This window comes from Leuciscus leuciscus (assembly GCF_965113295.1).
Source record: "Leuciscus leuciscus genome assembly, chromosome: 18".
Classification (NCBI taxonomy): domain Eukaryota; kingdom Metazoa; phylum Chordata; class Actinopteri; order Cypriniformes; family Leuciscidae; genus Leuciscus; species Leuciscus leuciscus.
Genome location: NC_138742.1, coordinates 884,396 through 896,895, shown reverse-complemented (window position 1 = coordinate 896,895; position 12,500 = coordinate 884,396). Strand labels below are relative to the sequence as shown.

The 12,500-nt window shown below is 41.2% G+C and overlaps 1 protein-coding gene across 1 annotated transcript in view; it reads left to right on the top strand.

The window, feature by feature from the left end:
• ttc39b (tetratricopeptide repeat domain 39B) overlaps positions 1–12,500 on the top strand; it is a 37,127-nt gene that overhangs the window by 10,839 nt on the left and 13,788 nt on the right. The window contains exons 4-10 of the mRNA XM_082145905.1: positions 4,110–4,241; positions 7,724–7,800; positions 8,144–8,211; positions 9,128–9,192; positions 9,776–9,881; positions 10,002–10,067; positions 12,328–12,436. Coding sequence (XP_082002031.1) covers positions 4,110–4,241; positions 7,724–7,800; positions 8,144–8,211; positions 9,128–9,192; positions 9,776–9,881; positions 10,002–10,067; positions 12,328–12,436 — 623 coding nt within the window. The remainder of the gene's footprint in view (positions 1–4,109; positions 4,242–7,723; positions 7,801–8,143; positions 8,212–9,127; positions 9,193–9,775; positions 9,882–10,001; positions 10,068–12,327; positions 12,437–12,500) is intronic.

Here is a 12,500-nt window from a genome sequence, read left to right as displayed (position 1 = left end):
TGAGTGTGCGAGTGAGTGAGTGTGCGAGTGAGTGAGTGTGCGAGTGAGTGAGTGTGCGAGTGAGTGAGTGTGCGAGTGAGTGAGTGTGCGAGTGTGCGAGTGAAGAGTGAGGGAGTGAGTGTGTGAGGGAGTGAGTGTGCGAGCGAGGGAGTGAGTGTGCGAGTGAAGGAGTTGAGTGAGTGAGTGTGTGAGTGAGGGAGTTGTAGGGCTGGGTATCGTTCAAAAAATTTCGATACCGATACCTTGATTTCGATACCGGTTCCTGAACGATACTTTTTTCGATACCAATTTAATGAAATCCATTTTAACAAGATTACATAACACATTACCTCAGAAAAACTTTGGTTTTATTTTTTCAGTTTGACTCATGCTCCTTAGTCAGTCCAGAAAGGAACAAAAAAAAGCACAAAGGAACAAAATATTTTTTTATAAAGAGCTCATGCTCACCAAACCTGAATTTGTTTGATCAAAAATACAGTAAAACTTGTAATATTGTGGAATAGTATTAAAATTTAAAATAGTATTTGAATATATTTCAAAATGTAATTTATTCCTGTGTTGTCAAAGCTGAATTTTCTAAATCATTACTTCAGTGTCACATGATCCTTCAGAAATATGAAAACAGTTTTTGGAAACTATGATACATTTTTTCATGATTCTTTGATGAATAAAAAAATTCAAAAGAACAGCATTTATTTGAAACAGAAATCTTTAGTAACATTACACATGTTTTAAGGTCATTTTTGATAACTTTAATGCATCCTTACTGAAAAAAAATTCTGACCAACACATTTTTGAACGGCAGTGTACATTCAGTAGGTCATTATTGCAATATAAACACTGTCAGAGTGATCAACAGGTATCTCTTCAGTTACCAGTCGAAGACGGAGCAACTTTCTGCTCTTATGTTTACTCCGTGCACTGTCAAGGGCTTCATCATATCTGTCGCGGTACCGTCTTTGCAGCAATTATTTTACCGCAAATACTGCATCGCACGCTTGGCATCGAGAATGGAGAAATGTAGCCACACTTTTGATCGGCTTTTCCACATCTTTAAGGTATTGTGAGTGTGTGTGTGCTCGCGTCTCATTGAGTATGTGCGCGAGTTTGTGTGTGTGTGCTCACGTCTCATAATTATGAGAATGTGTGCGTGGACAGTTTGTGTGCGCGCGCGCGTCTCATATGAGTATGTGCGCAGAGTTCCAAGCGTCTCGTGTGTAGAGTTTGCGTGTATGAGCGTGAGCGACTTTAGGCGTGTCGTTGTGCATTTCATATGTATTTGTTTGAGCACTGACGTTGACGAGTTAACCCCTTAGGTATCGAAATCTGGTACCGAAAAACAAGTCATTTTTCGATACTCGATAGTATCGAGGCAATTCGGTCGGTACCTAAAAAGTATCGAACTCGGTACCCAGCCCTAGGGAGTTGAGTGAGGGAGTGAGAGTGCGAGTGAGGAGTGAGAGTGCGAGTGAAGGAGTGAGTGTGCGAGTGAGTGAGGAGTGTGTGTGTGAGTGAGTGAGGGAGTGAGTGTGGAGTGTGCAAGTAAGGGAGTTGAGCGAGTGAGTGAGTGAGTGAGTGTGCGAGTGAGGGAGTGAGTGTGTGAGGGAGGGAGTGTGTGTGAGTGAGTGTGCGAGGGAGTGAGTGAGTGTGCGAGTGAGGAGTGAGAGTGAAGGAGTGAGCGAGTGAGGGAGTGAGTGAGGAGTGTGCGAGTGAAGGAGTTGAGCGAGTGTGTGAGTGAGGGAGTGAGAGTGCGAGTGAGGGAGTGAGTGCGAGTGAGTGAGGAGTGTGCGAGTGAGGGAGTTGAGTGTGAGAGGGAGTGAGTGTGAGAGGGAGTGAGTGTGAGAGGGAGTGAGTGTGAGAGGGAGTGAGTGTGAGAGGGAGTGAGTGTGAGAGGGAGTGAGTGTGAGAGGGAGTGAGTGTGAGAGGGAGTGAGTGTGAGAGGGAGTGAGTGTGAGAGGGAGTGAGTGTGAGAGGGAGTGAGTGTGAGAGGGAGTGAGTGTGAGAGGGAGTGAGTGTGAGAGGGAGGGAGTGTGAGAGGGAGGGAGTGTGAGAGGGAGGGAGTGTGAGAGGGGAGGGAGTGTGAGAGGGGAGGGAGTGTGAGAGGGAGGGAGTGTGAGAGGGAGGGAGTGTGAGAGGGAGGGAGTGTGAGAGGGAGGGAGTGTGAGAGGGAGGGAGTGTGAGAGGGAGGAGTGTGCGTGCGAGGGAGTGTGCGTGCGAGGGAGTGTGCGTGCGAGGGAGTGTGCGTGCGAGGGAGTGTGCGTGCGAGGGAGTGAGCGTGCGAGGGAGTGAGCGTGCGAGGGAGTGAGGGAGTGAGCGTGCGAGGGAGTGAGCGTGCGAGGGAGTGAGCGTGCGAGGGAGTGAGCGTGCGAGGGAGTGAGCGTGCGAGGGAGTGAGCGTGCGAGGGAGTGAGCGTGCGGGAGTGAGCGTGCGAGGGAGTGAGCGTGCGAGTGCAAGTGAGGGAGTGAGTGTGCGAGTGAGGGAGGGAGTGAGTGTGCGAGTGTGCGAGTGAGGGAGTGAGTGTGCGAGTGAGTGAGGAGTGAGTGTGCGAGTTGACAACAATGATCAATCAATCGATTAGTGAGGGTATTTATCCAGCAGCCCTAAAACCTGCGATTGTCACCCCTATATTTAAGTCTGGAAACAAACAAGACATGAACAATTATCGTCCAATAAGCATCCTCCCAGTTGCGTCAAAAGGGCTCGAGAAGACGGTGGCGGAGCAACTTACTACCTATTTTGATTCACAAGCTCTCTTAAATCCAATGCAATTTGGGTTCAGACGGAAATACTCAACAGACTCTGCCTGTTGCTACTTCCTGGAAACTATCAGGGCATATGTGGATCAGGGAAGGGTGGTGGGAGCAGTCTTCCTTGATCTGCGTAAAGCTTTTGATACTGTCAATCACCAGATACTCTACAGTAAATTAAATCAATATAGTCTCTCTGAGCACACCCAAAACTGGATAAGATCTTATTTGAGTGTCCGACATCAGTGTGTACAAGTGAATAACAATCTGCGTTTAGAGCCACCTCGATGGGAGTGCTGCAAGGGTCTATTTTGGGACCCTTGCTTTTCAGCATCTATATAAATGACCTCCCTAGAGTGTGTTCTGACGTTGACGTAATCATGTACGCTGATGATACGGTGATCTTCACTTTTGGGGAAAACGAGCTGGAGGTTGCTGACATATTATCAAAAGAGATGCAAAAAGTTGCAGAGTGGTTGCAGACGTCCTGCCTGACCTTAAATGTTGTTTTTCAAATAAACATAAATTACAACAAACTCAAGAAATTCAAGTAAATGGACAAAAAAAATTAAATGTAAATGAAACCATATGAAAGAGCCATAAAAATTCATGATAAAAAGCCTCGCCAGTACCATCACTGTAAAGTACAAAGTAAATATAACATTTTGAGTTTTGAAAACCTCATTAAATATAATTAAATTTCTGTTCTATTTAATATTATCCATAACATCGCTGCTCCCCCTTTGAGAAAATTTGTCACACTAAATTCGGAGAGAATCTCTAGAGCAACACGGTCGACAGTCAGAGGAGAGTGCAGCGTTCCCAGACGCAGAACCACATATGGTCATCAATCGTTCTCTTATAAAGCAGCGAGCCTTTGGAATACTCTTCCAAACGAAATTATTTCATGCATAAACTATAGTACATTTACACGCCTGACCAAACAGTGGTTATTATCACAGCAAACCTGTACGCACTGAATGACTGTGATATGAACGATGTAAACTGTGAGTGAGTGAGTGATAGATTCCTGAAGTGGAGAGTGTTTTTATGATGTGAGTGAAGTAATGCTTCCATGTATTATTCTGTATATATTTTATGAACTTTTGTAAGTGTAACATCATCCTGTCCTGGGACTGCGGGTGGAAATTAGCATTTTTTGCTATAACCTGGCACATGACATCTCTTCTTTTTTAGACTAATGTTTTTTGTGCATTGTCCCTGATCAAATAAAAAAATTTATTAAATTAAATTGAGTGAGTGAGTGAAGCTCGAGCTGAAGGTGGACATTTGTACAATTACAAGGTTTAACTTGCTGAAGTGTGTGTGTGTGTGTGTGTGTGTGTGTGTGTGTGTGTGTAGGTCTAAGGACAGCATGTATCACGCGCTGGGCTACAGCAGTATTATGGCCATGCAGGCCACCATGACCTTCGAGCACAAAGACATCCAGACCGGAATGGCCACCATCAAAGATGCCTTACAGACCTGCCAGAGGTGCGGCTCACACACTCTTCTCATGTTGTTCTGAATCTTCTGGATTCTAATGTTTTGAAGCTTCTGGACTCTGATGTTCTGAAGCTTCCGGACTCTGATGTTCTGAAGCTTCTGGACTCTGATGTTCTGAAGCTTCTGGACTCTGATGTTCTGAAGCTTCTGGACTCTGATGTTCTGAAGCTTCTGGACTATGATGTTCTGAACCTTCTGGATTCTAATGTTCTGAAGCTTCTGGACTCAGATTTTCAGAATCTTCTGGACTCTGATGTTCTGAAGCTTCTGGACTCTGATGTTCTGAATCTTACGGACTCTGATGTTCTGAAGCTTCTGGACTCTGATGTTCTGAATCTTACGGACTCTGATGTTCTGAAGCTTCTGGACTCTGATCAATCAATCAATCAATTTTATTTATATATAGCACACTTAAAACAACCAAGGTTGACCAAGGTGCTTCACAGGTAAAATACAATAACAGGTCACTACTCACACAATAAAAGTAAAAAAAAAAAAAAAAAAAAGGGGTTTTTTTCCTTTCCCTTTTTTCTTTCCCTTCTACCAGGAAAGTAACAGACTTAACTCGAAGGAAATGCCAAAGAAAAAAGATGAGTTTTTAACAATGATTTAAAACATCCAAGAGTTGGCCAGGTTCTGATATGGACTGGCAGATTTTTCCACAGGTTAGGGGCAGCTACACTAAAGGCTCGATCACCTCTGGTTTTTAGTCTGCTTCTAGGTACATCCAGGAGGAGGAGATTGGCGGATCTCAGCGCTCTAGCTGGAATATGAACATGGAGAAGCTCCGTTAAGTATAATGGAGCCAATCCATTTAAGCATTTAAAAGTTAAAAGTAAAATTTTAAAATCAATCCTGTAATGAACAGGAAGCCAGTGGAGGTAACGCAACACAGGTGTGATGTGGTCCCTCTTCCTCTTTCCTGTCAGGAGGCGGGCAGCAGCATTCTGAACTAACTGCAGACGCTGAATCAATGACTTGTCTAAGCCCACATATAAGGAGTTACAATAGTCAAGGCGAGAAATTATAAGGGCATTTATCACCCTCTCCAAATCTTTAGGAGGGAGATAAGCCTTTACCTTGGCTATAGTTCTCAACTGGAAAAAACACGATCTAACAGTGGCGGATATCTGTTTATCAAGCTTAAATGCACCATCCAACACAACACCAAGACTCCTCACAGTTGAGCGGCTGTTTGAAGTTAAAGGGCCGAGATAATCTACATCAAGCAGTTCAGGGTGTCCAAACACTATGATCTCTGTCTTGTCTCCATTTAAGTTGAGGAAATTTAGATTCATCCATGTTTTAATGTCCTTCATACAATCAAACAGGGGCTGCAGTGGGCCCTTTTTTACGTTTAGGGGCAAATAAATTTGAATATCGTCTACAAAACAGTGAAAAGAGACATCGTGCCTCTCAAAGATGGAGGCCAGGGGCAGCATATACAAAGAAAATAGGATGGGGCCTAAGACAGAACCTTGAGGGACACCACAGGTAAGTGGGGCCGTTTCAGAGGAATAATCACAGAGGTGGACAGCAGCTCCTGTCAGTTAGATAGGATTGAAACCACCTTAGTGCAGTACCTTTGATTCCCACACAGTTTTCCAACCGTGACAAGAGGATTGAGTGGTCCACAGTATCAAAGGCTGCAGTGAGATCTAAGAGCACTAGAACAGCAGAGACTCCTGAGTCAACAGTTAAAATCAAATCATTAAAAACTCTTAAAAGTGCAGTTTCAGTGCTGTCATGGGATTTAAAGCCGGACTGGAACTTTTCATAAACATTGTTATTAATTAAAAAAAGTTTGCAGCTGCATAGAAACTACTTTCTCCAAAACTTTAGATAAGAAAGACAGTTTAGAAATGGGCCTGAAGTTGGAGAGAACAGAGGGGTTTAGATTTTCTTTTTTTTAGCAGGGGTTGTACAACAGCGTGTTTAAAGGCGGGCGGAACATGACCAGAAACAAGACAAGTATTTATCAAAGATAAAATACATGGTCCAACGGTATCAAAGACTTCTCTAATCAAACGAGAGGGAATGCTGTCTGAGGGACAGTTTGTGGGCCGCAGATGATGGACCACCTCAGATAGGGAGAAGATTGATATGGGCTCAAACTGGTCTAGTACCGCAAGGCATATAGGAGGAACAGAGGGATCATGGTCGCAAGATGTGGTTACGGAAGATCGAAGAGCAAAAATCTTCTCAACAAAAATGTTGATGTTCTGATTCTTCCGGACTCTGATGTTCTGAAGCTTCTGGACTCTGATGTTCTGAAGCTTCTGGACTCTGATGTTCTGAAGCTTCTGGACTCTGATGTTCTGATTCTTCTGGATTCTAATGTTCTGAAGCTTCTGGACTCTGATGTTCTGATTCTTCTGGACTCTGATGTTCTGAAGCTTCTGGACTCTGATGTTCTGATTCTTCTGGATTCTAATGTTCTGAAGCTTCTGGACTCTGTTGTTCTGATTCTTCTGGATTCTAATGTTCTGAAGCTTCTGGACTCTGATGTTCTGATTCTTCTGGATTCTAATGTTCTGAAGCTTCTGGACTCTGATGTTCTGATTCTTCTGGATTCTAATGTTCTGAAGCTTCTGGACTCTGATGTTCTGATTCTTCCGGACTCTGATGTTCTGAAGCTTCTGGACTTTGATGTTCTGAAGCTTCCGGACTATGATGTTCTGAAGCTTCTGGACTCTGATGTTCTGAAGCTTCCGGACTATGATGTTCTGAAGCTTCTGGACTCTGATGTTCTGATTCTTCTGGACTCTGATGTTCTGAAGCTTCTGGACTCTGATGTTCTGATTCTTCTGGATTCTAATGTTCTGAAGCTTCTGGACTCTGATGTTCTGATTCTTCTGGATTCTAATGTTCTGAAGCTTCTGGACTCTGATGTTCTGATTCTTCTGGATTCTAATGTTCTGAAGCTTCTGGACTCTGATGTTCTGATTCTTCCGGACTCTGATGTTCTGAAGCTTCTGGACTTTGATGTTCTGAAGCTTCCGGACTATGATGTTCTGAAGCTTCTGGACTTTGATGTTCTGAAGCTTCCGGACTATGATGTTCTGAAGCTTCTGGACTTTGATGTTCTGAAGCTTCCGGACTATGATGTTCTGAATCTTCTGGATTCTAATGTTCTGAAGCTTCTGGACTCTGATGTTCTGATTCTTCTGGATTCTAATGTTCTGAAGCTTCTGGACTCTGATGTTCTGATTCTTCCGGACTCTGATGTTCTGAAGCTTCTGGACTTTGATGTTCTGAAGCTTCCGGACTATGATGTTCTGAAGCTTCTGGACTTTGATGTTCTGAAGCTTCCGGACTATGATGTTCTGAAGCTTCTGGACTCTGATGTTCTGATTCTTCTGGATTCTGATGTTCTGAATCTTCTGGACTCTGATCTTCTGAAGCTTCTAGATGCTGATGTTCTGAACCTTCTGGACTCTGATGTTCTGATGTTCTCCTTCTGTCTGTAGGTTCAGGAAGAGAAACTCAGTGGTCGGGTCCATTTCCAGCCTGTTGTCCAAACAGCCGTCAGACAGCCTGAGAGATGGTAACCGTGTGTGTGTGTGTGTGTGACTGTGTGTGTGTGTGTGTGTGTGTGTGTGTGTGTGTGTGTGTGTGTGTGTGTGTGTGTGTGTGTGTGTGTGTGTGTGTGTGTGTGTGTGTGTGTGTGTGTGTGTGACTGTGTGTGGGACACTGTACGGGTCGGAATGCGTTTGTGTGTGCACATGAACTTAAAAGACATCCCATTCTTAATCTGTAGGGTTGAATATGGAGTTGAAACCCCTGAAAAACAACCCCACACCATAACCCCCCCACCACCAAACTTTACACTTGGCACAATGCAGTCAGTCAGTTCTTACTCGTGTGTGTGTGTGTGTGTGTGTGTGCAGAGGAGATGCATGCGGAGATCTGCTACGCTGAGTGTTTGCTGCAGAAAGCCACACTAACATTTGTACAGGTCAGTGAACCGTTTCACTTCAGTCATTGTGTTTACATCGGCTTGACTAATAACTCGGCGACAGTTTTGTTTTAGAATACGATACGATACTTCATTAGTAATCCAACCTGAACATGTTACAGCAGCAAAAACACACACTCGCACACAAACCAGTGAAATAAACAAAATACACACAAAAAATAACAGTAACACTTTACAATAAGGTTAATTAGTTAGCATTAGTTAACTACATTAATTAGCATGAACTAATAATGAACTGCACATACAGCATTCATTAATCTTTGTTAATGTTAATTTCAACATTTACTATTGCATTATTAAAATCTTGTTAACATTAGTGAATTAACTAACATGAACTAACAATGAATGACTGTATTTTTATCAACTAACGTTAACAAAGATTAACAAATACAGTAACGAATGTATTGCTCATGGTTAGTTCATGTTAGTTAATACATTAATGTTAACTAATGAACCTTATTGTAAAGTGTTACCAGAATAACATCTGCATGCGTCATGTGAACGGCTATTCATATTACTAAACCATGCCTAAAATATAAAAATCTAAGAATGTGTCTTCTATGTATTTCAATTATCATAATATCAGTGAAATACTATTATAGTTGTTATTAATATTTTAACTAGCATAAAGTTTTTTTTATGTTGTATTTTATTTCAGTTCAGCTTTATTTTATTTCAAGTTATGGAAATGTTTTGTTGTTTTATGTTTAACAGTAATATTCCTGCTTGGCAAATAATCTTATTTTAAGCATAAATCTAATACATTTTAGTTCATGCTTGAAACAAGAAAAACTCTTCGGAACTCTTGTGGAAACAAGCTTCTATAATATTAAGAAAGATAAATATGAAATATAAGACAAATCTCACATTCATCTCTGCCTTCTGTTTATTTCAGGATGAAAACATGATCAGTTTTATTAAAGGAGGAATCAAAGTACGCACAAGTTATCAAATTTACAAGTGAGTCTGAAATCAACAATTAATGGATGATTGTTGCCTGTATTAAAAATATGATTTAATATACATGCCTGAAAGCTGTACAAATATTGTATTTATATTATAAACCGTTTTTTAATTATTGCATATAAGCAACCGTTAAATATTATTATATTTTAATATAATATATTATATAATATAAAATAATTCAGTTCACATTTATTTGTATAGCGCTTTTTTTGTTAACAAATGATAATGACATTTATCTAATAATACTTAATCAAATTTAAAATAATAGAATGTATACTAATATATGGCAATTTAATATAATAAATTATATTATATTATAATATTTTTTGTGAACAACTGTTTTCATTAAATAATCAATTTAGTACAAATCGAGATAAAATACATTAGAACATATACATCTCATATACTGTGTATATATATGTGTGTGTGTGTTTGTGTGTGTGTATATGTATATATATATATGCTTAATTTATTTATATATATATATAATCTAATATTTTTATGGATATTATTATTATTATTATTATCTAACTTGTGTGTGTGTGTGTGTGTGTGTGTGTTTTGTGTGTGTGTTTAGGGACTGCCAGAATGTGTCGAACTTGCCTCAGGGAGTGGGCGGAGACAGCGAGGCCTTCAGACAGTTTGAGGGTGGAGTCAAGCTGGGGATTGGCTCCTTCAACCTGGTCAGTTAATGAGACAGGAAGTGCAGAAATTACCCTGAGAGTCATTGTGCATGTGGATAAACTAGACTTGTACATCGCTCTTGAAGTGATGCTTGAACTCTGACCCTCTGTGTGTGTCAGATGCTGTCTTTACTGCCGGCACGAATCCTTCGACTGCTGGAGTTCATCGGCTTCTCAGGGAACCGAGTGAGTAACTGGTGGAGGAAGAGATCAAGCTTTCCGGAACTTTGAATCAAACGAACCAATTGCTTCGCAAAGTGATTCACAGTTTCGAAGCACTTGAAACGTCACACCTTAAACCAAATACTGATGTTTTATTGAAGATGTGATCTAGAGGTCGACCGATACAGGGTTTTCTCTGACCGAGGCCGATATTTAAGGATCAGGGCAGCCGATATATGATATATAATATTAAATGCACAAATCAGGTCATCAAAAATCTAGACTGTCAAATAAACTTTTAGGTGAATTTTTTTTAGTTTTAGTGCACAAAACTTGCATAAATAAAATAAATAATATAATAAGAATAGGTAATATGTAACAACTTACTTGTAGAAAAAAATGCTTTTCTTACATGGGCCCTATCTCGCACCCAGCGCAATTGACTCTGTACACCGACGCATGTATCATTCCTATTTCTCACCCGACGCACAGCGGACTTTTCCCTCCACAGACGCACGTGGGTAAATAAGGGAATGAATTTGCGCTCCCGGGGCGGTTCAGCGAAAAGAGGAGGCGTGTTCCGGCACAAACGTTCCCTGGTGCTATTTTGCAGTTTCAGAAAACAATTCTGCCACTGACCAGGAGAAACCTAGTCTAAAGTCTGTGGCGCGTTGTGCATGTTATTCATATGCTATTTTATCTCATCTACACAGACGCAGCAATTCCCATTTTTAGAAAACCATACATTATTACAAGGAAAAATATTCCACACGAGGGAAATCATTGTTGTGTCCATGAAGATGTGAAAGAATAGACATAAATCTAGCTTACACATTTACCCAAATTATCATACGCCTGTTTAACCGAAGCTAATTTGGGTGTGTTTCTCCATCCCCAATGTCACTTCTCTGTGTTTTACGGCCCTGACGAGAACGTCGGTCTCCTCGGCTGTGAACCGCACCTGGCGTGAGTCTGGCAAAGCGCGTCTGCTCTTAAAGGGAATGTGAGATGACACTCTGATTGGTTCATTTCATGTTATGCCAAACCACACCTATGAGTAATGAAGCTACTTCAGACCAACACATTTTAGATTTGCGTCGGGAGCAAGAGTCATTTATCCCGCCGGGAAAATAGCAACAGCGCCCGATACCCGCCCACAAAGTTACTTGCGTTTCGCGTTTGATACTTGCGTTTCAGATCGTTAAAATAGGGCCCTAAGTGTTTTTGTCTTGTTTCCAGTCCAAATATCTAAAAACTCTTAAATCAAGATGCATTTACTAGATGAGTAAAATAATATAAGATATTATGTCCTGTTTTCCGGGTGAATTAATAAAAATGAAGTGAGTTGATGGTTAAAAAAAGCAAAATGATCTGCCAATGGGGTCAGAAAAATGATCTTAATTCAAACAGAAACAACATTATTTTTCTGACCCCATTGGCAGATAATTTTGCTTTTTTTAAGCATCAACTCACTCAATTTTGATTAATTCCCCCGGAAAATTTCATTTGACTCATCTAGTAAATGCATTTTGATTTAAGAAATGTTTGATATTTGGACTGGAAACAAGATAAAAATACAGAGTAAGAAAAGCTTTTTTTTCCAGTGTAATTTCTACATACGGCACATTTATTGTTCAACAAACAATATTTTAGCAATATGTATATTTTTGTTAGAATTATTGCACTCATATTCTATTGTGCTCCGTCTGTTTTTTGCGCATGCGCTCGGCGGCTCTCATTCAAGGAAATCTGTCAAGTTTAGCGGAGATTCACTCCTGACCGCAAAATGGAAATATTTGCACGAGTTTCTAACATTTACAGATGGAGAATATTCCTGTGAACAGTAAGTTAAGCACTGAGGAGAGCAGCACACCTCCAACACATTAAACACGCCAGTATCTGCACATCTCACGGGCTGTTATAATATAAAGCTTGTCTCATGTTTCGGACGAATTGGATGATATCCAATCTAATCGAAGCACCGGCTCATATCAAACTACTGTAGGCTCTATTGATATAAACTACAGTATTGTCTCATTCCATATTGTTTATTAAAAACATATCGATATAGTGTACAAACTCAATATGGCTCTAGTGTGAATATGTCCGTTTATGCTCAGGAAGACATGAAAGAGTTTAGTATTCGCTCGCTGTGAGACGCGGCAATCTGGATGTGTGTTGCTCACTGATCGGCCAATCAATCGGTCGACCTCTAATGTAATCCCCCCCCACACACACACACACACACACACACACTCTAACGGCTGCTGTTTCTCTCCTGCAGGAGTTCGGTCTGTCTCAGCTGCGGGACGGCGCCGGTGGTCACAGTCTCAGATCTATCCTGTGTGTGCTGACGCTGCTCTTCTACCACACTTACGTCTCTCTGATACTCGGTAACCAGCGCTGAAACACACTTTTGGTTACAGAGGAGAACGGGGCATCAGATGGGTTCTAAAA